This window comes from Nannospalax galili, unplaced genomic scaffold (assembly GCF_000622305.1).
Source record: "Nannospalax galili isolate Female #2095 unplaced genomic scaffold, S.galili_v1.0 scaffold734, whole genome shotgun sequence".
Classification (NCBI taxonomy): domain Eukaryota; kingdom Metazoa; phylum Chordata; class Mammalia; order Rodentia; family Spalacidae; genus Nannospalax; species Nannospalax galili.
The window spans coordinates 2,393,737-2,420,680 of NW_008337073.1; the positions used below are offsets into that span (position 1 = coordinate 2,393,737).

Consider the following 26,944-nt stretch of genomic DNA (forward strand, 5'->3'; position numbering starts at 1 on the left):
ATAAACTGCTTTTCCTTCTGAGGCTGTTTATGTCTTTGTACTCTACTTAGCACAATCCACTTTTGGGTACTCCTCCTGTTTCGGTGAGTGTAATGGACTCGGAACAGGACCCTTCTGTCTCATTCTCCCAACCCTGATCACCCGCACAGACGTCAACTTCACTGGGGGAAATTGCACAACGACATTTTATGCTTATCTTTGAAACAGCATTTAAAATGGGGAAAATGCCCTTTCCATTTGCTCACATATTTACCAACTTTGGTCTCAAAGTTTGTATAGTAAGACCTTTCATGTGGCATCATTTCCTGACAGAAGGCATTCCTGAGCAGCTTCTGCAGCTGCCTCCGCCTGTGTGAACTCTTCCAGCCTTTCTCAGTCTGAAAAGGGCTTTTTTCATTTTTGTTTTTGAAAGATATTTTTCCTGGGTGTAGACTGTGAGGCTGAACTCTCCCCCGGAGAACTTTAAAGATGTTACCCTACTCTGACACCCTTTGTTCTTCTGGGCCATTTTCCTTTAGCTTCTTCTAAGGATTTCTCCTTATTGCTGGCTTTAAGGAATTCACAGTTCTCTGAGTGTCTGGAGTGTTATCCGTTTCTCTCTCTCAGGAATGGCTCTTCTGTGTTGCCTAACACCCAACACACAGTAGCTATTCTGCACATTTTGTCTTTTGTTTTCAAATTTCCAGTTGGGAAGGGAAGTGCAATCCTGATTATTCCATTTTATCCAGGGACACAAAGTTCAACCTCAGATTCCCTATGTTTTGAATACAAAAATTTTATTTATTGTACTTTGCTTTTAAATCCATGACAAGTGTTTCATCTATACACATAAAACTACTAAAATTATTTATCAGACCCCTTTTAATACACAATATATACATACACCTATAGAAAAACTGCAATAGGAAAATATTAATAAATTTCAATATAACATGTAGAGAGAACACACTAATATTTATGCATCCTAAACTTGACAGTGACACATAAGGACCTGTTACAAGTCAGAATGCTGCCATAATCTGCTGAGGAAAAACACAACATCTTTGTATGCTTCAATGCATGATCTCGGAGCCACAATGGGAAAAGAAAATATTCCTGTTTCACGTTTGGAAGTAATTATTCATGTTTATAGTTATTAAGTTATTAAATATACCCTTACATCTTCCATCACTTTGGAAAAGCATAAAGTTAGCAAACTAAGCTACATTTTAGTAAATAGTTTTCATCCCAGAAGCCAAAATTGGGCAACAGACCTATATACAAAGTACACAGTCTAAATCTTTGGGCAAGAGGCAACAAGAACATAAACACGCGAGTAGCCCTCTGAATCTGACACCAAGAGTGGGGATCACAGCAGGTAGATGAGCACGTCCAACTACTGTCAATGAGGTTATCATGATGAAACAGTATAAATAACTTCATGATTAGGCTAGTAACATACTATTCACAGCACACAAGAATTAGAGAAAGTTCATGATACAGCCACGGAAAAAAGTAATCCACACTTTTCACTTGGAAGAAAAAGATGGCAATACTGCAATATTTAGTATCTTAAATGTTCACTGATTGTAAGTTGAGTTGTGATGATTAAAATTTTATAGTATCATTTTACATATCATTAATTCATGAGACAAATCAGCAGATGTATAGTCCTTGAATCTTACAAACCCTTAAAAGTTTTTAATATGTGAAGTTAGCTAACCAGAAGTAAGGACCTACCAAAAGTGTAACAGCACAGACATGCAAAGGGACCAGGTGTCTGTACAACTCAAAGCTTCAAAAGTATCACACAAACAATAAATAAGGCAAACCTGACATCATGATTAGCTAACAAAATAATTAACTGTTTTATTAATCAATGACTTGAAAAAAACCAAATGCTATTTTTAAATGTCTCCATAAAATAGAAGGCATATCAAAATTTTAAATCTTCAGCTACTTAAAAAAATTTGGATGACAATTTTTCCATCAAAAATATGTTTTAAAAAGCTATTGTAAAAACATAAGCTATTCTTAGGCACATTTTTCTTCACTTAGGAAAAGGGCACTTAGTGTACAGCTAAAGCTTTCAGAAAATAAAGATCCTGCTGACTTTCTTATTAGGCAGATGGTGTATTGCACAGTTTTAATATAAAAATATAAATACATCTGACAGAGATGAAATAGTGGTTGGTGTAAAATCCTTTTTTGAGGACATGAAAATACTGATTCTGTGTCGTTCTCTGTTGCCAGAAACTTCCCAAATTATAAAACATGAAGGCACTCTGAATCTTCAGAAGTGGGCCCGCAGTCTTTTGTTTTCCTCTCGCAGTCTTTCAATTTCAGCCACCAAGCCTTCATTCACCGAGTATCTTTCCAGCAAAGAGTGCATTTCATTCTAGAAAAGGGGCAAATGCTTTTTAAATTACTGGGTTTCCACATTACTTGGCACTTGACATTTTACAGACTTTCAGCTGTCACTTCATGTCCAATTAACAGGCTAAATGGTCTTTCTTACACTTAACCACAAGATCACTGAAGAAACTGAATATCTGGAAGATGTAGAGTCACACATTTAGAAAACTTCTTGCTTACTTATCAAAGAACAAATCTGTGAGGAAACACCCTTAACTACCACAAGTTAAAAACCAGGTGACCATTTTGAAATCTACTTATTAAAATTTTCAAACTCCCCAATTACTGAACAATTAGATGTAACAACTAAGTAAAAATACATTGTTTTTTAATGGATTTTTCCAGGTCTACACAACTCTACATTCTTTCTAAGAATATTTACTATACATACCAGTTGCATATGAAACTGTTTAATCATTTCTACTTGCAGATTCACAATGTCCCTATGGCAAGATTCTCTAGGGAAGAATAGAGAATCCTTGTTAGAGATGTCACAGTTTAATCAATTCTAGATCATTCAAAAAGCATTGTCATTGTCTCAAATTATTAGATATGATTAATAGTTATAAAAATGAAATACCACAACAGCTAGTGCATATTTACTATGTATTTGGCTCTAGTTTACTGACTTTACCATCTAGGAACTCACTTAATCTTCACAATGGTAACCTCCATTTTGCCAATGAAGAATCTGAGAGCCAAAGAGCAGCTAAACCTGTCCACAGTCGCACAGACACAGGGAGAGCAGGGTGCTAGGCCAGGCTGTCCACTCTACCTCTCCCACTGTGCTATACTTACTATAGAAAGCATCACTGAGAACAGACACAGACTTGTAAGAAAATCAGAAATCTCACCAGATTACAAAGGTCACCTCACTGTCAATGGTTTAGCTATTCAAAAGAAAATTCCCAGTAAGAAGGGGCTATGTGAATGGCTCTAACAATGATTTACTTAGTGAAATGCAATTACTTCATACCTACACAAGAGTGCATGAAAATGACTAAGTGTAATATAAAAAGAATATGTACAAATTATCAAATTATCAAATCATAGAAGCTTGCCATGTCCCCCTATCTGATGCAATAGCTTAAGTACTACAGAAAGTCTTAGGAAGTCTCTTAAATTCTGTTGAGCAAAGAAAGACTTTTCTTTAACAGTATATTTGTATAACATATGATCTGTAGTTAATGTTTTCATGTGCTTATGTTTTGTTTCTTTGTTTTTTGAGACAGGGTCTCCCTGTAGCCCTAGCTGGCTTGGAACTCGCTATGTAGACCAGGCTGGCCTGGAAGTCACAGAGATCTGCCTGCCTCTGCCTCCCAAATGCTGGGATTAAAGACACCTGTCTTTTGTGCTTGTTTTTGATGTTATAGGAAGGACATCATACCCTACAGAGCCTAGAGTAGGTTACACTATATTTGAGAAATCTTGTATCAGCCATCTGCCAGTCATACTGGCCATGTCCATTCTATCAACTGAGACCTGAATAAACTTTCAATTTTTTATTATCACCTTGTTGTTATAAGCAATCAGGTATACATCCCTCAAGTTATGTGCTCCAGGGTCCATAGATGATATATCCAGGTATAAGCCCAGGTATATACTTGTTCACCTTTATAAATTCATGCAAATTGTTATTTAAAGTGATAGTATCAGTGGAGATATCTTCCAGCAACACTGAGTTCTCCTCACACTCTACAACCTCCCAAGGCCTGGCATTCCCACAATTTCCATTCTCTGATTAAGAATTATGAGGTTGATGATTTTCCTCATGTTCATACACTGTCTAGACATGCCTGTTTATGTCTTTTTCTTGTTATTAAAGTTTTTTGATGGCTTCTTGCTACAACACTCAAACTAGGAATTTCTGATCCCTGTGCCTCAGTTGCCCAAGTGCTGGAATCACAGGCATGCACCATCATACTGACTCATTGTATTCTTCTTGACAAAATCCCATTTTCTGCTGAAAACAAAAGCTGCATTTTTTTCTTATCCCACTACTTTGCCTCATGATTAAAATTCTTATTATATTCAAATTAACTACTACGAATTTACCAGTTTGTTATACTGAATGTTTTTTCTTATTTTTAAAGATTTTTCAACCATCAAGTTATAAACTTTGATAATGTCTAAAATTTTCCTTTTGTATTTAAACTTTCATCTATACAAAACTGACCTTTAAAAAATAAACATGGAATAGAGACCCATATTTTTAAAATAAAAAAACTAAATGTCATGACACAATTCACTGATTATTCTCTATTCTGCATGCATCTATCACTATCAAGTTTCCACGAACAGGCAGGTTTCTTCCTCACTGACTGGACTCCTTTGGCTATTACTGTGCACCAAGGTTACTGCCTTAAATTTACTTTGATAAGTATGCTAATCCCCCTTGACCTCAGTCTCCCAAGTGTCTAGTTTATTTCTACATCTTTCTTCTTCCACATACATATCTTGGAATCATTCCAACATCTTCTACATCCCAGTTGGAATTCTGATAGGAATCACATTCAGTCTACAAAATATTATGATTTGTAGTACATTAAAAAATAATTTCCTGCCATATGTAGTGGCACATGCCTTTAATCACAGCACTTGAGAGGCAGAGCCAGGTGGGTATATGTCAAAGCCAGCCTGTTCTACATAGTGAGTTCCAGGCCAGCTGGGGCTATAGGGAGACCCTGTCTCAAAAAAGATGAAAAAAAAATTTTTTTTTTTTGTTAAAAAAAAGTAGACCACCTCTTCCTACAAAGCTCTTCCTCATTTTTAGTTAGATGTATTCCCAAGAAATTTTTCTTTTCCAACTATAAAGGATTTCTAAAAATTTTCTCTTGGACTGTAGAGACAGCTCAGCAGTTAAGAGCACTGGCTGCTCCTGCAGAGGACCCTGGTTCAGTTCCTAGCACTCACACGGTGGCTCACAACTGTAACTCCAATTCCTGATGCCCTCTTCTGACCTCTGTGGGTATTGCACAAAGTGGTACACTTACAACATAAAGGCAAAACACTCAAGCACATAAAATGAAAATAAATAAATTTTTAAAATTTCCTGTTTTGCTCTGTTGTGATAAAAGCTACATTAAAAAAAATAGAAGGTGCTAGAGATGTAGCTTAGTGACAGAGCACTTGCCTAACATGCATAGTCCCTGGGTTGGGTTTGATCGCCAGCACAAAAACAAACCAATAAATAAGTAGAAAACTTAAAACTGGAAAAAAATTTAAATTACATATTAAGAACCTGAAAGAATCAGGTTGGAGGTACAGCTAGTAGAGTACATATTTAACATGCATGAGACCTTGGTTCAGTACCCAGCACTACAACAAAAGAAAAGGAAAAGAAAGGTATCAGACAACCACTAATGGAGCCAGGGCTTCAAGGTCTTGCACAAAAGGGGAATCTACTAAATAAGACCCATTTACCTCTGCTTGTCCCTCCTAGGTATGCGCTTATTTCACAGTGTGGACAAGGTATAGCAGGGGTCTGGAGTTTGAAAAAGTCTTCCCGAGTGAGGAGTGTTAAGAGCTTATGACCACCAAAGAATTCAAGCTTAGAAGCTCACGATCCTGAAGAGGGCAGGCCTACAGAAAAACTAAAAGTATGCAACCTCCCCAGGAGATACCTATGGATGCTCATAGTACTTGCACTGGGCTAGATGGCAGGAAATACAGATGAGGTAGCAGCTATTGAGCAGAGAAAGAATTTGGGCACCCCTGAGATAGTGATAAATCAAGACTCACCAAGGAAAAAGGACAGGGTCAGTATGCCAGACATTCAGCTGATGTCCCAAAAGGACAAAGACTAAGCCATGGAAATAAAGGAAAACTGGATGTAAACTAAGAAAACCTGACACCCAGCAACTACAAGATCAAAAGGGCCTGCTTGACAAAAGATTTTGAAAGACCACAGAAACAAAAGCACACAGGATACCATCCCTCTAATAAGGGGAACAAGTCTCGTCATCTCTAAAACACAAATGTTAAAATCATCCAGAGTTGAGAATGCAAAGAAATCTAAATGAACTAAAATCTAAGAAAGGAAGAGTCCTTCCTAGAGAAATTAAAAAAAAAAAAAAAATCCCACACTATTTTCCTGACATTTCTATAGATTTTTAAAGGCCAAGTGAAAACCAGCAGGACAGCTGAGAATCTCAAGGAGCCTTTGCTATAAAGTCTGCATTGACCAACTTTCTCCCTTGGGCCTCCACTGAGTGCTTATTAAAAATTAGGGACAGGCAGAGTCACAGGCCTGAGGCTCTCTACCACCTGAGGCCATGGTGGAGAACATGTGAAGTCTCCAGGCAGAGAAGTGGAAACACCTCTGTCAAACAGTTCAGACCTTCATGGAAAAGACCGACCTCCCCATGAGGGTTGACGGAGAAAGCTGAAAGCATCCCTCAGCACTGACCCCTCTCTACCCCAATGACAGGCATAGCTATATATAGACTACAAAAAGCAGAGGGCAGAGCATCTAACTTAACTTTGAGCCATTCTGGGCCCGAAGGCACTGAAAGCCAGGAACAGACTCCATGAAACAATCTATCTACAGCAACCCACAAAGCTGGCAGCCCAGCTGAAAGCAGAAAGTTTAGTGTGATGGTTTGAATGGGAATGTCTCCCATAGGCTCCAAGGATCTGGACATTTTGTCCCCAGTTGGTGGCGCTGTTTTGGGAGGTCTTAGAAGGTGTGGCTGCGCTAGAGGAAACATGTCACTGGGGGTGGGCTTAGAGAGTTCTTAAGCCTTGCTGGATCTCCAGTCCTCTCAGTTCCTGTGCCTGCTTGAAGATGTGAGAGCTTAGCTCCGCCCTTCCTCCTCAAGCCACCTCTGCCACCATGCCTCCCTGCCACAATGGGCTCTTGTCCCTTAGAAGCGTAAGTTCAAACAAATTCTTCCTTCTATAAGTTGTTTTGGTCTGTGTTTCTTTCACAGCAACAGAAAAGTAATTAATATATTTAGTCACTCTAGGACTCAGATCCTCATATGCTGAAGGGATGGCCTGAGCATACCACTCTAGAATCATCAGAAAGCAGTGTGAATAGATATGCCAATTGATTACTACCACATTACTCCTGTGCTTGAAACTTTTCTATTACCTATGTGGTCAGGCCTTCATAAATACTGCTTTCTGGTCTCATTTCTTACCAAGGTACCTCCTCTCTGCAAACAGTCCTAGAATTTATAAGCAGGTCTCCTGTGCTGTTCCCACATATTTCAGTGTAAAATAAAAATCTCTTCAGTGATACCTTTCTAAATCTGTCCAAGAAAATTGCTCCTTTTCTGTGTTTCCAACATCTCTTTGTTGTCACTAGACTTAGCTATATCTAGATATGCTATTAGGACATAAATATTTATGTCTTCCTCAAAACTCTCTTATCTTTTAAAACCATGTACTGAAAACAATGGGACTCAGGGAGAAAAGACTGAGGCAGACACTTAAAACCTATGCAACTGTGCAAGGAGAGTACTAGCAGAAACAAGGAAGTCTTAATAAAAATACCAGAAGAGGGGTGCATAATAGAGAAGGGGGTCTAAATATGATCGATATAGTGTATGGAATTCACAAAAACTCAGTTTAAAAAAGTTATTAAAAATACTGGCACATTAAGAAAATATGATAAAAGTCTGATAAATACTGAGTATGACACTTTATCTTAACAAAAGCGGTGGTCACTTTATGGAAGGGGAAAGAAGAAACGATTGAGGCTGTCAAGTTAAAGAGGCAAGGATAAAATGCCCAGAGATGGGGCACAAAACAAGTGCTGTCTGCAGACACAGAGCTGCCGAGAGCCAAGAGAAAGAAAGAGGAGATGGAGATGGAGGGCTGCTGCATTCAGCTGCGTTTACAGCAACTGTAGATGGCTGTCAGTGCATGAACAAAATTTCCCCATCATACTGTCAACAGCAGCCTATTTAGCAATCATAAATTAATTAACATTAAAGACACATATCACATACGACACAATGGACATTTTCTAAATAAACTATTTGGCCACTGAAGGTAAATAAATCACTTTCATATCCTAAGTATCTGATACATAAACTAAGCACACAGTAATTATCAGAATGATGACCTTTCAAAAATTTTTTCTAGTATTTAAAAATTCATTTTAATACTATTTTTTAAATATTTTATTATTTTATGTGTATGAGTGTATTGCCTTCATGTATGGGAGTGTACCTGTGTCGTACAATGCCGTGGAGGTCAGAAGAGGGCTTCAGGTTTCCCTGGAACTGGAGTTAAGGACGGTTCATAGCCATCATGTGGGTGCTGGGTATTGAACCCGGGTCCTCTGCAAGAGCAGCCAGTGCTCTTAACCACTGAGCCATCTCTCCATTAAAAAATAGATATACACCAATAAAAATCATACATCTCCAACTTTCCTCTCATTATAATCCAAGGAACTATAGGTCACAAAGGGAAAAAACCTCACAGATCTTAGTAACTGAAAACAAGTTCCAAATCCCAATTGAAAGGAAGCAACATTCTAGAACCCACACTGAAAATTCAAACCATAAGAAGGACAAAGTAAGGTCAAAGAAAGATATTTTGCTCTTTATTACATTCTGATGCATTCTATTTGAAAATATTTAGAAATACTTTTTAAAGTATCTTTCAGGCCCATTGAGATGGTTTGGTGACTGACTAAAGGTGCTTGCCACCAAGCCTGAGGACCTGAGTTTGATCCCCACAACCCACACGGCAGAAAGAGAGCAGTGATTCCTGTGAAGTTTCTTCTGACTTCCATGTGTGCGCAATGTACGTGTTCTACCCTCATGCAAATAAATGTTAAAACAGAAAAAAACATGAAATTCTATCTTTCTCTGTAACACTACATACAGCATACTTAACAGGTGATCCATAACAATTGCATGTAAAAACTAATTTGAGTTTATAAAAATCTGTTCACATTTCCATGATTAAAAGAAAATCTACAAGGCTGAAGAGATGGTTCAGCAGTCAAGAACACTGGCTGCTCTTGCAGAGGACCTGGGTTAGATTCCCAGCACCCACATGGAGGCTAACAACCATCCTTAACTCCAGTTCTGGGGTATCTAAAGCCCTCTTCTGACCTCTGCACCTATTACACATGGATACACTTACATACACGCAGGCAATACCCTTGTACACATAGAAAAATAAAAATAAAGTATTTTTAAAACGAAAGAAAGAAAAGAAAATTTGCAGCAGTAGCCTGGGCACTAGACTCCCCATTAGGCTATCTTGCCATTGCCCTAGGTGCATGTGCTTTTCCCTCTGAAGTACACTGAGATCAACAAAACACATCATGTTTCCTATGGTTTATGGTCAACAGAACCTAATGGACAGAAGGAGAAATTACCAACATTACTTAGAGTTCTGGTTTTAAACAATTTAAAAAAAGCACAATAAATTTAATGTCAAGATGAAGAGTAACTTTTCATTACTACCGGAAGTCTTCCAGTGTTTCTTGTATCATGTTCTGAATGAAGCGGATCTGAACAGAGGTCAAGGGTGCATTTGGCCGACTGCTGCCAATGGTATCGACTATTTTATCTGAGAGTGAATTGGCTACTCCGGCAGTGACAGAGGGCACTATCTTAGGATCTAAAATAAAGAATGAAGAGAAAATTAATAGTCAACTTGGACTAAGAGACATCAAACATCTCTAAATAAGATTTGGTGGGAGAAAACCTGAAAAACTGGTAAAGAACAGTATTCCTGTGACATTTAGAAAAATTCACTGTCTGGAATACAAATTTTAGAAACTTTCTATGACATTATTTCTAACAGTCATTTGTCTGTATATATAAACTGCCAACTGTCTAATGTAATAACATACGACAGAGGGATTAATCTTGAAGAATCTCTGAACCATTTCCTCTTATAAAAGATGAATGTGACAAACTGCACCAGAAACCACATAAACCACGACTAATAGACACAAATAGAGAGAAGACAGGAGGAAAGCAGTGTCACGAGCAAAGCCCCAGAGTTTCAGCTAAATGCAATGTATCTGCAGAAGCTACAAGGAGCACATGGATGCCCACGCAGAGCCACATCCATGTGAACAGATCCTTTGCACAGACAGCTCTTACAGGTGAACCTAGTACCCCTTTAACTGCAACTAAGTTGTATGAGCTATAGCATAAGTTCTAAGGGTAAGACTTTAATGTGAATTAAAAAAAAGATTTCAGGTAGCTAATCACCCCCATTTCAAAGAGTCCTACATTACAATTCTATCTATATCATATTAAATCAAAGCCTTAAGGCTTGCTCTCATAGCTTTGGAGAGCACTATGAAGGTGCCAAGGGAAAACATCAATCAATGGTCCAACACCTGTTTCAAGACCAAATAACCACATCAATGGCCGGCACAGCATACGACACTGGTGCAGTAGTGACACTTTTATCTTGGGGACAATTGACAGCTACCTAATTGGACTAAAAGCCCACTCAATGGGAGGAAATTCAAGTATGGTACTGGAAACATAACCAAATATACATGGCTGGAGAGGTCATAGATTTTAGAGAAAACCCCAAGACTGTCACAGCCCTAGAATAATGTAATTTCTTACTATGTGTAAAATATGTATCTTTATATTTACAGACAAATATCCCAGTCACCACTCATCAAAGAAGCTTCTTTTGCACCAGAGACTATTATCAAGTATCACAACTGGTCACACACAGTTGGTCTATAAATTGCCCAGGCCTAAGTCACATATCTATAATGCAACCTCTACACCTAAGGAACATAGGACATGGTAAGGAGAACATAGAACATGGAACACAGAACAGAGGTAAGGAGGTAAGAGAACTAATGAATCTCTCAGTTCTCATTAATGAAGCTCCCTCATGCAACAGAGGGCCAGGAACACAAAAGTTCACAAATGGCCAAAGCAAAGAGATTAAGAGTCTGCAGAATGTGGGTTCTTGGACAGGATTCCTCTATTAACCATTATCCACCTAGGGCTCAGGGACCATTTCAGAAGAGGCGGCAGAAAGATTGTAAGAGCTAGGGAGGAGGTACATGACCATATGGAAATAAGAGTCTTACAAGCTCCTGGGACCCTGCTCATATAAATCAATCCACAGCAATTGTATCACCATACAAAAGTCCCACGTAAACTCGAGCAGACAAAAACCCAGCATAGAACTGTGGAAATGAACAGCAGGCCCTGCCCCTAGCTGAAGAAATATTGGCAACTGATTACTGCTGGATAAGGAAGAGCTGATCTTCCTAAAGCGAGGGACTCTAGATAAGCTGACTAGACCTCAAGAGATGAACTTGCACTGAGGAATGTTTGGGGACAGTAACTTGAAACAATAACACAAATGACAGAATGTATGAATTCCAGTGTGGGAGGGTGCTATGGGAGGGTGCCAGTGGGGACAGGAGTATAAAGATGATTAAGACTGACTGACATGTTCTGTATGAAATGCACAAAAATTCAATAAAAACAAAATTTTTTAAGAAGTAAAATAAAATAAATAAATTGAAACCTTAAATATTGGGCTAATTTACACCAAAAAATCAAATCAATATTGCAGGGTCAAACTATTCATTTCCAGTGCCTTCTAGCCAAGAACAAAACCCACAAAAAAACTAGTGACCTGTCTATAAACTCTCATTATTTGAAATGTGCTTGTTCTGATCACTCTATCCTTTACAAATTAAAAATCAGAGAACTCTTCAACTACACATTTTCAAACACAGGGCATTCTATGTACTCACTTGGAGTTGACGATCCATTGACTGGAGATTCATATGGCAACTGGGCTTCAATTTCTTTCTCTGGCTTTTCAAACTTCTCAAGATTTCTTGTTTGGTTAGATGATGGAGAAGGATTTAGAATTCCAGGTTCAGCACCAGAGCAGATCAACTTTGCAAACTTCACATTTAAAGCAAACAGTTATTATGTAATTTCTTGTTTTACCCTGTTACCCACAAATTTTTTATCTATTCTCCTTCTGTTCTGGTCAGTCAGGTCAGAGAAGGCAGCTGCCTTCTGGTGAATGACAAACACTGAATTCAGCTAGTATTTTCAGGTAGATACCTGTTTCAAGGAATCCTTAGGCTCCTGTTTCCCCGGGTATGTTTTCTTAGACTCAGCTGTCAGATCATGATTTTCATTTTCTTCTTTCCCTGGCGACCCCATAAAGACACTGAGAGGACTAGACTGCAAGACCAAAGTGCCTGAAGTGACAGGGTTTTTTCTTGGAGGAAACACCGAGTTCAGTTGTGGTAGGAAGTCAAAGCCTGAAAAAGGAAGAAAAAATTTTGTTTGCATTGATGCCTCCCAATCTTGGACACTTGGTATAAACACTCACTGAAAAAGATGGCAAAAGAAATGGAATTTGAATTTGGAGGACCAATTTGTTTCTCAGGTACTCCCTGAAATTGATGTGGAATTGATGGTAAATCCTTTGAGGCTCTGAGGCTTCAACAACACATGTGCCCAGGCATGTCAGTGTATTCGAAGCGGAGTCAGGAGATTAAGCATTCACAGCCAGTGTGGGCTACACAGCAAAACTCTCTGCCTTTTTTTTTTTTCTTCTTGTGACAATACTTTGAAAATTACAATGCACAATGGATGTTTTAGTCAGCATTAGTTCTTGGTAACTGAAGAGTGCTAATTCGGTATGTCTGTGGCAGCCTCTAAAATGACTCCTAATGACCCTTGCCTTCTGACTTCCATGCTGCGTGCATTCCCCTCCGTTTGAACATGAGTCAGACTTAGAAATTTGGTCCTAACAAAAGGGATACGGCAAAAGACGTGTGTTGTCACTTCCAAGATCAGGATACAAACAGCATGGCTTCTCTCTTGGGTGTCCTCTCCAACTGTCCACTCTGAAGGAAGCAGCTGTTCTGTTGGCAGCTTCCCTGAGGACAGCATAACAGGCAAGGACCCGGTAAATCCAGCCAAAAGCCACATGAATGAGCCTGGATGCTGATCCTTGCCCAGTTGAGCCTTGAGTTGAATGCAGCTCTAGCTGATTCCCCAATTGAAGTATGAAGAAAGAAAAGATCCGAAGCCAAAGGCATCTAATGAAGTGATGCTGAACCCACAGAAACAATCAGATGCCAAGTATCTGCCCTTTAAGGCCCCAAAGTCAGAGCAACTTGTCAAACAGCAGCAATGACATAGTATCACTTTTCATTTTCCTGAAAATGTTTTATAGTACTTCTTACCATCTCCTTTGCCTACAGATTCATCACCTCCCTTGTTAACAACAGCATCTGCAAGAAAATAAGAAAATCAAATTAAAATTGTGAAAAATAAGCTATAGCAACGTAAGCTTCCTACTCAACCCCCTAAGAGTTCAGAGACTAACAATCTTAAGTATGAGTGACATTAAGCACTGCAACCTGCACAAATTGTGCTTTTCATTCATTTAGCTTCATGCAGAAGAGCAGATGGGAGAGGATCATTCCATGGTACAGCCATATCAGAGGGAATGCACAGAACAAAGCCTGAAATAGGCCCTAGAGAGATAAGTCAGTTCTGCCTGTTCTATTTAGTAGGCTTCTGACTTTGAGCAGGCTCTAATGTGTTGGGTGCCAATGCCTGCATCTTTACAGTGCAGACAGTGCTGTGATTAATCTGCAAAATTGTTTGTGGAATTAACTGAAATAAAAATACTTTGCAAGGAGCATGATGTTGCAAAAATATGGCTTTGTTAATATCTACTTCAGTTACAGAATAAGTACAAGACTTACCAGTTTGTGCTGGGTTAAAGGTGTGTACCACCACACCTTTACCAATTTGTAACAATTAACCAATTTTACCAATTTTTCACATATTAACAGAACAATGGCAAGTCATTAACAAATCACTAGAAGTTCAAATGGCCAATAAACATGTGATTATCTTTTAGAAATCTTATCTACAAGTGTATACACCTAGTAACTGCACAGCAGCCACAAAGACTTTTTGAAGCTACTGGTTTCCTCTCAATAAAAGAAGTATTTTTATTTAAAAGATGAAGAAATTGAGGCATGGAGATGAAGACTTTCCCTTAGAGAACTGAATCCTTGAGATTAAGACAAATTCCTTGACAATGAAAATGAGCATCATATTAAGTTTAAATATTTATTATTTTTATTTTATGTGTATGAGTGTATTATTGCCTGCTTGTATGTAGGTGCACCCGTGTCATGCAATGCCCAAAAGAGGGCGTCAGATCCCCTGGAACTGAACTTACAGCTGTTAGTTGCCATGTGGGTGCTGGAAATCAAACCCAGGTCCTCTGAAAGAGCAGCCACCTTCACCGCTGAGCCATCTCTACAGCCCCATGAGCATTACTTTTAGTGCCCACATTTCCTTACTAACAAGATGAACACTCAGACTGGAGGGCACATGCCTCAAATTCTAATCACATTTGAAAGAATAGCAGCAGTAACTAAAGGAAAAGCTGTGTGTGTGTGTGTGTGTGTGTGTGTGTGTGTGTGTGTGTGTGTGTGTATCTTGGGTGCGCATATAGACCCCAACAACCTTTCTCAACTCCAGTCCTGCCACCTTTCCATCTCCACCTACCACTCTTCTCTTTACTTTCTAACTGTGTAACTCAACTTCTCTTAACCCTAAAAAACAGAATCCTTTCTCTTCTACCCAGTGTAAGAAAGAGGACTTATTTTCAGCCACAGTATGGAAGAAGACAATAATTCTGTACAATCATGTACATTTTTATTTCTTTTACTATGAAATGAAATGCAGAAAACCTGGGAAAGACAATTTTGGAATAAAGACTGAAACTGTGTAAAATCAAGTATAGACACAATAGTTTTAAATCCTTTACTGCTGACACTCAGATTCTCTCTAGTTTTTCAATATTATAAGAGAGTAAACACAAATCTTTACAAGAGTCTCTGAATATTTTCAAGGTAAACTTGCAGAAATGGAATCACCAGGCCAACAAGTATGAATAATTTAACTGTCATATGGCCCTCTAGGTATTTATTTACCCGATTACCGTCAATAGTGCTGTTTCGATGAAGCTACCCCACTGGGAATATAAACATTGGCAGAACTAAGAAGCACAGCTGGACAAGGATGTACATTGTGTCCATTTATCAAGGTGGCAAAGGTTTCTTTTTAATGATGGCATCACATTGTGGTGATAGGGATGACATGATGAACATGGTACTATCATATACAGTGTAAAAGATGAGGCATCTATCACTTCGCCATGAAAGCATTTAATACAAACTAAACATCAATAAGCTTTATTTTTTAATTGGAAAGAGAATTTTTGCAATCCAAAGCATCCGAGATTTTAGGGCAATTTAGTGAAGCAGATAAAAGTCAAAGCATACTTATAAAGGTAAAACTTCCTTTAAGAAATCTTGCTGGAACCTAGAGGTATAGCTAAGAGGTAGAAAGAGCACTGGTTTAGCATACAGAGTGCCCTAGGTTGGATCCCCAGAGCTATAAAGGTAATAAAAATATTCTGTAGAAATTAAAATACTAACTTGGGAGCTATTTTCATAGTTAACATGTAAAATTTACCAGCATATAATTTGGCATTCTAACATTTCAAATATGAGGGTAAAGGAAAAGATCCCATTGAGGAATTGAGAAAAATGAACAAACTGTCATATACTGATGGCTGTTAACCAAATTTTCTAGCCAAAATGACAATCTAACAAACAAAAAACCGCCACGCACTGATCTGCACACTTACCATCTCGGATAGGTGAGAACATGTCGCCTAAACTACTTTTCCCAGTATCATCCAAGCTGGATAAATCTTGATTTTTTCCACTGTCTGTTTCCTTTGATAAAATATCTGTATTTATGTTTCGAGACAAACCTTAGAAGAATTAGAAACAAAATCAGTGTTACTGCATACATTCAAGTAGATTTAACCATCAGAAGCTAGGGGTTATAAAAAATGAATGTTACCCATGTTGTTGCAATTTTAAAACTGAGCATCAAGAAAAGCAGGAGAAAATGCCAGTGAAGCGTTCTCAAACACAAATGACTGTGAGCCATGATGACAGAAAGTTCCTGAATTAATTACTGCTTTGCTACCCCCTTTAAGGGGATACTGAATACAATTTACTTTTGTTACTCTTATGATCATCTACAAATGATCTTTAAAATCCTATTAAGCACACATGTGTTGCCTAACACACAACAGGGCTCCAGCTCTGCAACCCGCAGAGAAGCGGGGCTCTTACCCCCTTTAAAGTCTTCTTCTTCATTAATAGTGGGAGCTTAGCATTACTCTCAGCATTACCAAACTCAAAGGACTTCGTTACCAGTACTTAGGAAAATAAAGTACCAGACTCATCAAGAGTAGAGTTGTAGATAGCATTAAAGAAGCTGCAGAAACTGGTTTTCCCTGGTGGTATATATAACACATGGCTTGAGGGTAGTGCTTTGTAAGAGAAACTGTCCACTAAGTAGCTTCTAGCTGGTTTTGGATTAAGGGAGTGAATTGAGAGTCAAGAATCAGGATGCACCTAGTTTCTTGATTGGTAGAATGGGTGCTGCACTACATTTTAAAGAGTTTTATTAGCATCACAATCTCAAATGAAAAGTGAAAAACTTGAGATGAAAACAAAGAACATACTACTGGATGTTCACAAATATCCAGGCCTGGCTGATGAAGTGCATTTAAAAAAACAGTGACTGTTAGGAAAGCAAACCATTTACACATCAAAACACTGAAAAGCATTTACTCCAAGAGTTGAAATTATTACATAAAAGAAATTTCAGCCTGGCACAGTGGTACACATCTGTAATCCAGCACTGGGAAGCTAAGGAAGGGGACAGCGAGTTCAAGACTACAGTGAGAGGGATGGAAGGGAAGGGAAGGAGGAGGAGAGGGACTTCCTGTCCTCTTTTCTGGTCTTTAACATATTGAAATGTACATCCCTAGCCTCTGAAACCTCACAAAATAGAACATTGGTATCACATAAAAATAGTGCGAAAGGCTTATTTTTCACTTCTTGAATGGCTATTTCCTACTAAAAATGAGTGCCAGCAACAAGTCCATAGAGGTTCTTCTCAGTAACTAAAGTTGGATACCTTCAGTAGAAAAAAGAAAAATTTTAAACTTTAGGTTAAATTGAGACAAACCTTAAATAAAGTAACAATCATCACGGTTATGACCTTGACTGTGATACGGTCAACAGCACTGTTTTCTGAGTGTCTGCCATGTGCGGGGGCACTTGGGGGCATCTTTTCTATGATTTTCACAGTAACTTTAAATGTTGCAGAGTATCTCAGTGTCTGGAGGAAAAAGCTGAGACCAGCGGGGCTCACAGGATAAAAATGGAGGCCGCTTGGAATCCTGCACTGAGGAAGCAGACACAGATGGCCGGGGCCTGCTGCCCAGCCAGCCTGGCAAGTTCCAAGCCAATGAGAAACCCTGTCTCCAAAAAAAAGGGGACTGCATCTGGGGAATGACACCCAAAGTTGTCCTCAGGCCTCCATTGGCCACTCACACAGGCACATGTGTCACCACTCCCACACACCTGCACACACGTGCACAAAACACACACCTGCATACACAAACATGTACACAAACACCCAAAATGAGACAAGAGGGTTAAGTAAATTGTCTACAGCTGTCCTGATGAGACAGGACGGACCTGAGATTCAGCTCATTTCAAGGCTTCCAAGGGAAAATGAGTGTGCACATATGTGAGAGAAACAGTAACAAAGTAACTGTGGTGCCTTTACCATGGGGCAAAGCACAAGAGAACTTACACTACTCGTAAAACTTTTCTGTATGTTGACAATTATGTCAAAATAAACAGAAATCTGCTTGAGAGGCAGAGCAAATATTCATTTTGCCAGAAATTCTGAGATCTGTCAATAACTGTCATTAATCAGTAACCTAGCAGACCTAAGTCTTTCATTTGCTAATTAACATGGTCACCCTTAAACAGGAGACTACTTATTAAAAACTAATACCAGAGACTGAAGTTTCCAGTAAATGAATCATGATTTAAAATTTAAATTAGGAATATGAATAAAGAACTGGACAATCACTTTGGAAAGCCATGGGAAATATTTACGATATAGCTAATTCAACATCTTGGGAGCCTTTACCCAAAGTTATAGTTCAAAAAGAATTTCTAAAAGGTAAGCATTCCTGGTATTTATCTGCAAGAGTTCTTAAACAAGGACCAAGTTATCCTTCCTTATGTTGAGACTATTTTATTGGGATGATATAGATCTTCACAGGAAACTGATAATAAAAATAGCTATTTGGGGATCTAGAGAGATGGCTCAGTGATTAAGAGCACTGGCTGTTCTTGCAGAGGGTCTGGGTTCAGTTCTCAGCACCCACATGATGACTAACACTGTCCTTAGTTCCAGATCCAGGGGATCCACTGCCCTCTTTTGACCCCTACAGGCACTGCATGCACATGACACGCATACATGTCGGTAAAATATTCAGAGATAAAATAAAAATGAACAAATAAATAAAAATAGTTGTTTTAAAATTATTCCACACTATCAAGGTCAACAGATAAAAGTTTTGCTTCTACTAGAAGTAGTGAATTAATACTGAGAAGATACCAACAATTGTTTTGGCAGAAGTATTTGTCCTAAAGATTAAAGACAAGGTACACATCTCGCTATTGAGCAGAATGCAGAAGCACACTGGTGCACCATTCAGACTTTTCAGAAGATCCATTATAAGATGACAGTGCAGCGTAACTTCTCAAAATGAAATACAAGCACTTTCACGATTCAAAGAACATAACTGTATTATGAGCAAAGAATGGTTCCTACAGTTAGTACAGTGAAGTCTATTGCTCCATCACTCCTTCATATAATCTAAATGAATTCCTATTTCAGAAGTTTCATCAATATGATTCTCAGAAGACACTGAAATAATGTAACATTTTCATTTAACAAACTACTAATACAGGTTAATACGTACAAAACACTGTTCGGCATTTAAAAACATATTCTATCACTTGGTTTATTTTTCCTTTTGAAATATGAAAATTAAAGGCCATTACTAGCTTTCCACCTCGTCTTTAACCTTTTATTTTTTAACTACGAGGTCAAACCAAAGTTGACAGCACTGATGTCTCCCACTCCCCTGATGACACAATTCAGTGGTCTGAGATATTATAAAGATGAATGACTTCTGAGTCAGAATCACTCCACTTCTAAAACAACCACTGTCTCACAACAGAAATTCTGTTAAAGTCTCTCTCATGAACTCTTTACAAACAAAGAAAAAGTTAAAATTTTTCATTTATTCAGAGATATCTACTAATAACAGTTTTGCCTAAATGCTCAAATGAACTTGAGATCTAGGTTCTTGAAGAAAGTGCTAAACATATATTTGGGGAAGGAACAAACGCTCTGAATACAGAAGCAATCCCTACCTGTTTTGTCCTGAGCCACAGCGGTTCCTTTCCCCACAGCTGTTGTCATGGGCTGTGGAAGAACTGTGGCAACGGAAGGGGCCGGTGTCTCTCTGACAGGTCCAGAATTCTGACCTGCTCTGCTGGTGCTGCTCAGGCCGACGGCTCGTTTGTTCACTGCTGTGGCCTTATTTGAACAGCCTTTATTTAAACTTGACTGAATATAATGGAATATTTAAAAGCTCAAATTACTAATGTTTCATACTATACATTAATATTTTATAACTGCCCATTAGATTAGAAACTTAATTTTCCCTCTTATAAATCCTAAGCTTTCTGGAAATCTGAGCTTTTCTCTAAACCAAAAAATGCTTTTTTAAAATAATTCTTATGAAGGTTTACATAAGAATTGAATTTTAAGCCTAAGTATCAAATGACTCTATATTAAAATTATTTACAATGTTATCATTAAAACAATTGTGAAGCAATATTATGCTGTTTTTAGTTGACAAAACAATTTTTGTTTCTGAGCTAGGTATTTTTAGTAAAATCAAAAATTTTAAAAAGACATTATCTCACTTTGGTCAGAGAAGTAGAGTACTGAAACGCTATACACTGCACAGATGTCTTGTGAGCACTGATGGTTTTCACGGGTGATTTCAACATCCTTAAGTCATATTGATATATTTTCCCACGGGATGATCCAATAGTCAAAGTGGCTCCATCAGGCATGAAATCTACTGCAGTCAGAGGAGTGTCAGCCACTAAAGTTTTCACTAGCCTTTGGAAGAACATGCAGATATGTCAGTATATACAGAAGTCTAAGTGTATACAACACACAACTGTTTACCAGAAAAGTTACTTTAAAGCAGTATAGAGTATATTTCAGAGGCACTTCTAATAAAATGACTGTAAAGAACTGAACTTTCCATCCTATTATCCTATTCACCTCACACAGGTTTGTTCTACATTCCTAACAGACCACCAATACACTCTGGCAGTGAATATGACATAGGTCAGGTACTCTCCACACACAGGTGCTAGACTCTGGGTTGGGTGGGCTCTCCATATCCAGTTTCCACTTAGCCGCCTGCTCCTGTCTCTGGAGGACTAGGACCTTCCACACGGGAGCAGCTGCTACTTTGCTTTTAGTTGTATATCTCTTAACCAAAAAGCTAAAGGGGTAGAGTTCATGTAGCTTGATCTTTGGCCAGCCAATGGCTACTGATCTGCTGAAGCTGAGCTCTTTGCTGCTTTATCTGGTACAAGAGAAATAAATCGCTTGCTGACCCTTAGAGGATCTCAGCAAACTATTTCAAAAAGAGCCTGGCTTCATTCCTCAGTGTCACATAAACTGAGTATGGAGGCACACACCTGTAATGCCAGCACTTAGGAACTGCAGGCAGGAGGATCAGAAGTTCAAGGTCATCTTCAACTACATAGTAAGTTTAATGCCAGTCTGAGCTACGTGAGACCCTGTCTTGAAAAGAGAAGGCGGTAAAGCCATACTTACTTCTTACTTGACGTGTCATAGAGGATGATTCTTTTATCCAGGCCAATGGTTACAAAAAGCAACTCATTGACAGGAGAGAAACAGATGCCTGAAGCCGGAGCTTTGTGCGTAGTGTCAAAGTTATGGTACGAACTCTGACTGTTGACATCCCAGAGAGTCACGACTCCATTATCTGAAACACTGCCCAGGAGAGACTTCTTAAACAAGGAGTACTTCAAGTGCCGAACAGACTACAAAGGAGGAAGTTCTATGTAAGTCAAGCATTCATAAGGACATTTTGCATAAAATATGAGTATCAGTCAACTGCACAACAGGGTGTAGGTATTCTTTGATTTAAAGACAGATACATATTTTTGGCCACAAAACCAACCATATTATTTAGTGGGCTATAACACAATCCCACAAAACTTCAATATTTTATTAGTTGAATATCTGTCATTTTTTTTTTAGCCTTGGAAAATATAGCTTCTTCAATCTCCTCCTTTTCAGAGGCAAACTCTTAAAATCATGTACCCACATTGACCACATTAATTCATCAGGGTTATAAAACAGCCACTGTAAATATAGGGTCCAGTCACAGTCCATCACAAACAAATGTCAGAGAGCACTCATGCATTTGGACATATCTGTTTGAACCTGGACATGTGTTACACTGACAGTTCAACACTGGAAGGATAACAAAACACAAAACCACAAAGAAGGGTTCAGCAGCCTTCAGACTGGGGAGGAGCTTAATCTACTAATTCAAAGGCATTAGCCTGAGGGCAGTGCCCATCCTTCTCTAAACACCAATCCCTGGGCAGTGAAGTCAGCCTTTCTAGTTTATCTGGATCAGAATAATCAAAGATTCAGGTTGAGTATACATCTAGGATTAAAACTGGCTGAATTATACCTACTTTTATTAAACTACTGCTCTCAAACATGTAGTTACCAGAAGTGTCTATGCTAAGAACTCAATACTTTACAATTAAGCTAATTTTTCTTCAAAACCTCATAATCTACTCAATTCTAAGATGACGTTTAAAGTAATATCCATTTGTCTCCAACAACAAAAATGATGTAGGAATAACATAAAACAAACTGGCTGGAAAAAAACGAAGCATTTGTTACCAAACACCGAAGGTAAAATAATTATTCTATTAGTTCATTAAATGCCTCTCCTAATTTTCATATAGTTTAAGTGCAAAAAGAAAACGCTAGGTCACATAGTTTTCATTCTGTTGACAGGAGGCATGCAAAGGTGATCAGACAACTTTTTCCTTTGGTCTGTATTTGAGGAAAAAAAAAATTACGTATTTTTTTTAAGCATGCTCAATATGCATGCCTGAAGCTGCCTGTTAGAGCTGAGCACTCTAGGAATTAGAAGCCTAAGAATCAAAAGTTCAAGGTCACTTTCAGCTAAATAGGAAGTTGGAGGCCAGCCTAAATTACACGGGATCTTGGCTCAAACAATATTTTTTAAATTAAAAAAATAAAAACGATTAAGGGAGAGTACAAGGTGTCTTCACTATTGCCATATATGATTCTGTAGCTTTCTGAGTGACATTGTTCAAAGGACATAGCGTACAATAAGGTTTAGCAAAGTTTAAAAAGTTTATAAGTTAAGTAAAAATATGAACTGCTGCCGGGCATGGTGGCACACGCCTTTAATCCCAGCACTCGGGAGGCAGAGGCAGGCGGATGAGATCTCTGAGTTCAAGGCCAGCCTGGTCTACATAGTGAGTTCCAGGACAGCTGGGGCTACAAGGAGACCCTGCCTCAAAATGACCAAAACAAACAAACAAAACAAAAACAAAACACAAGCAAAGGTACTCATCTATAAACAATTTTCATTTGCAAATGAAATTGTTAGGTGGTTTTATGAGACATGATGTTTAGAATTGTAAATGATAGAGGCATGCTAATACAGTTAAGCTCAAGGCCACAAACCTCCTGGCCCTAAGTAAGCATCGCTTACTTTTTTGGCATCCTTCTTCCAGGCTGGCTTTATGAGGTATATTATTTACATCTAGGGATGAGAGAGGAGGGCTGATACACTAATCGTAAAGTCCAAATACTCTAGCACTAAAGTACAGTTTGTTGATTTTTGCATCTTTGCTTGAGATGTCTTTAGGAAGACAAGCCTACTTTAACCAGTTGTGTTAAAGTTTTAGATTCCCAGCCAGATTCTAAAGTGAGGGGCCTCTTTCCCCTCACATCTCCTTAATTTTCTTTCTCTCCTTCTTAAGCCTCTGAGTATTGGGCTTCTTATAGCATGTATGAAATCATTTGGTAAACTAACAAAATATAAATAAGTCAAAACAACAATTTTTCAAAGTTTTCTGTAGCACTTTTAAGAATTCATACATTTATGGTCCTTTACATAATCAAAATTTGGATAAAATACACAAATAGAATTTAAAAACTACCAGAAAATCAGAAAAGATAGACTGTCAAAGTTCATCAAGTTCTTCCTGTCAGCCACAGAAGGAATCTCCCTAAATATTCCTTAAAATGCTGCTAACCAGAATCTGTAGGAAATATGCAGCTTGCTGTTTTATATAATAACACTTCATAGACAGGTAACATGACCTAAGTTATAACATAAATTCATATACTGCTTCAAGTTTGGTAGACCTACATGGAAATTTATTAAGGAAAAGAAAGGCCATAGTAATCATAAACATTTATCTCAGATAAATCTGGCTTCAGGTAGAGGCTCGCCCCAATTCAAATATAAATACTTAAACTCTCTAAATCTCAGCTCTCTCATTTACAAAATCAACACTCTAGTTTACCAATGGACCCTTGTGAGGATTAAATAATACTTCTGCACAGAACCAGATACATATTCAGTCACTACTAGTATCAGAGAGACACGACTTTTGTTCACTGTGCTTATCAATCAATCACCTCCTACATGTACTTTTAAGGCCTTTAAACATACTGACTTTTTAAAATGTCTATTCTTTAGACCTTTGGTAATATTAATAGAATATCACTTTGAACGTTCTATACCCATTAAAGCATCATCTCTTTAAAATATCAAGACATTATTAGTTAATGATCCAAGATGAACAAAGTACTGATCTACTACATACATTATGTAAAATAAAGATTAATTCCTCTTAGTATCAGCAGCACTTAACTTATTAAGCGACTATCTTACAGACTATGAGAGAGAGAGAGAGAGAGAGAGAGAGAGAGAGAGAGAGAGAGAAGCTTCCTTTAAAGTAACTTTCTGCATGTATGTTTTGTGCATTAGGTAGACTATTAACAGAAACCTGGGATCATACTTTACTAAAACATAGTCATTAAAATTTCTTCTATATGATTTAATAGCAGGATAAAATAATACATGAGTTTACCAATTTGTTTAAATAACAGTGCTGCAAATTTAAGATACTTTCCATTTCCAATGACCATCATTTTCTAAAATTGATGATTTATGAAAATTTATATTTCTTTATTCCTTGAGCTCTTTAAAGGTTCTAGGCTGAAAGTACTAAATGATCATTTATCTGTTGCTTATGAACTGACCATTATTCCACTTTGCCTTGTTTTCTATTGAGATGTTAATAATTCTTTAATACTAATTTACAGCTCTTTTTTTGGTTTTTAATTTTTTTAATTATTTATTTAGTAACCACATGATTAGAAGAAGCATTTCATTACAGCTTTAACATATTCAGTAACAATTTCCAGAGCAAAGATACATCTCTTTCAAAAGTGGCTATAAATTTTTAGGTTCACAGTTGAATTAATACAGTTATACAATATTGAACTCAGTATAAACCCTGTAAGACATAAAATTGAGTTTTTACCCTTTAAAGAAGATCTCCACTTCATTTTAAAATATACTGTTTCATACAGAAAAACTCATTTTTAATGCTACTAACACTTAGATGTTTATATATGTATCTCTAATCTCTGTGTATCTGATTATTACCAGTCACAGTCTATTACTTGCTGAGATCCACCTGAACATGGATATAAAGCCATCAGGTAGATTTCAATGGTAATGTGTTTCACCTCTACTAATTAACATGGAGCAAATTGTTATACTTCTTCCTCAAACATAACTCACTTTTCAAAAATTTGTTGGTTTTGGTGTGTATTTCATGCAGAATATCCCAAACAATCTTATTCATCTATATACCCATATCCCAAATGGCACCCTCCCATAGTGTCCCCCCACCACCACTGAAGCCCATATACTCTGTAATCCCTGCTACATCCACTGTGTTATCAGCACCCCCAGCCGTTCTCTAGTGCTTGTTCATCCGCTGAATCTAGTCAGCCTATCTAGAGTTCCTTGTTTTAGGAAGATCAGCTCTTCCTCATCTAGCAGCAATCAGTTGCCAATATTCCTTTACTTAAGATTGGGGTCTCCTGTTCGTTTTCCCAGTTCTATGCTGGGTTACTTTCTGGGAGTCTCTTGGGCCACCCCGGCCAACAACTCAAAGGAAGGTATCTCCTGTCTGGCATTGTTTCTTACTATGTAGCCTTTAGCTATATACATGGACTCTTAAAGGAATATACAGATCAGTTTAATCTTTGGTTATACTTTGCTTTTGGGTGTTCAAGACCCAAATAAACCAGTTGGCCCAGGTAAGCCAATTTATTTTTACTCTCAAGGCCATTTAAGGATCTGTTCCTCAGGGAAACATGGGCTTGGGAGGAGCCCCTGGATCCTTTCTTTTACCAGTTCCATCTATGTGAGGATAAGGCAAGGGTCCTGCTTGACCGTGGCTGGCTTCACTTGGAAGCATGAAGGAAATGTTTCCTCTGTGATGACCCTCCTCTTTGTAGACTGGACATTGGTTCAAGTCCATTTGGTGGGGTCTCCATGGCCTCCTTGATCAATAGGACAGGTAACGCACCACAGTTACAGGACATTTTGAGAGATGCTCATAGTCCCCTGGAGCTTAGTCGACCTAGGAGGGCAAAGAGCAAAAACTGTGCTCTGACCAAATTAGGATAGGCCTCAAAGTATGGCTGTTAGACATTTAAGAAGGTTAGTTCCACCAGTCTGGTACTTTTAATTACCATGGGCTATGTAGATAAAGCTTCGGCAAAGACCAAATGTTCTCAGATAAACCTTGGCTAGACATGTATTATATTCCTTGAGCTAGTGGTATATATAATTTGTCAGTATGTTGTTCAATTAATATGGTTCCCTCTGGTTTTTAAAAACTACTCATTCTTTATCTCTCACATTGTCTAACTCTTCCACCGTGGTTTCCCCATTTAAAGGGCCACCATTTTCCCCATTTCTCCCTTAATAATACCGTTCTCCTATGGTCCCATCACTCAAGCTCCTTCTTTCCCTTTATCCCCAAGGTTCCTTGTATAACCCTCCCTCTTCCCTCCCCTTGGTTACCCAAGCCTTTAATCCCAGCACTTGGGAGGCAGAGGCAGGCAGATATCTTCTAGTTCAAGGCCAGCCTGGTCTCCATTAGCGAATCCAGGCCAGTCGGGGCTGCAGGGAGACCTTGTCTCAAAAAGACCAAAAAAAAAAAAAAAAAACAAAAACCACACACCATTTTTATCCATAGCTCCCTTATTAACACCTGTTTCCTACTGTTCTTCTCTTTCAGATTCTTTTCCTTTACCTCCCTGATTCCTTTTCATTATCCTAGTTCCTGTACTTGTGTCTGGCTACATACTCACTTATAAGGATTTGGTGATAGGATCCACATAAGAGGGAGAACACACGTCATTTTTTTTTT

The 26,944-nt window shown here is 38.2% G+C and overlaps 1 protein-coding gene across 6 annotated transcripts in view; it reads right to left on the reverse strand.

The window, feature by feature from the left end:
- Positions 1–757: 757 nt before the first annotated feature.
- Nedd1 (NEDD1 gamma-tubulin ring complex targeting factor) overlaps positions 758–26,944 on the reverse strand; it is an 84,077-nt gene continuing 57,890 nt past the window's right edge. For 4 of the 6 annotated variants that reach the window (XM_008832060.3, XM_029563084.1, XM_029563085.1 and 1 more), the window contains exons 6-15: positions 21,234–21,463; positions 20,300–20,501; positions 19,742–19,937; positions 16,063–16,191; positions 13,571–13,618; positions 12,435–12,637; positions 12,113–12,269; positions 9,825–9,981; positions 2,786–2,852; positions 758–2,377 (exon numbers count right to left, since the gene is read on the reverse strand). In XM_008832060.3, the coding sequence (XP_008830282.1) occupies positions 2,273–2,377; positions 2,786–2,852; positions 9,825–9,981; positions 12,113–12,269; positions 12,435–12,637; positions 13,571–13,618; positions 16,063–16,191; positions 19,742–19,937; positions 20,300–20,501; positions 21,234–21,463 (1,494 nt within the window). In that variant the 3' untranslated portion in view covers positions 758–2,272. The remainder of the gene's footprint in view (positions 2,378–2,785; positions 2,853–9,824; positions 9,982–12,112; positions 12,270–12,434; positions 12,638–13,570; positions 13,619–16,062; positions 16,192–19,741; positions 19,938–20,299; positions 20,502–21,233; positions 21,464–26,944) is intronic. The other 2 variants (XM_029563083.1, XM_029563086.1) reach the window with 2 other exon arrangements.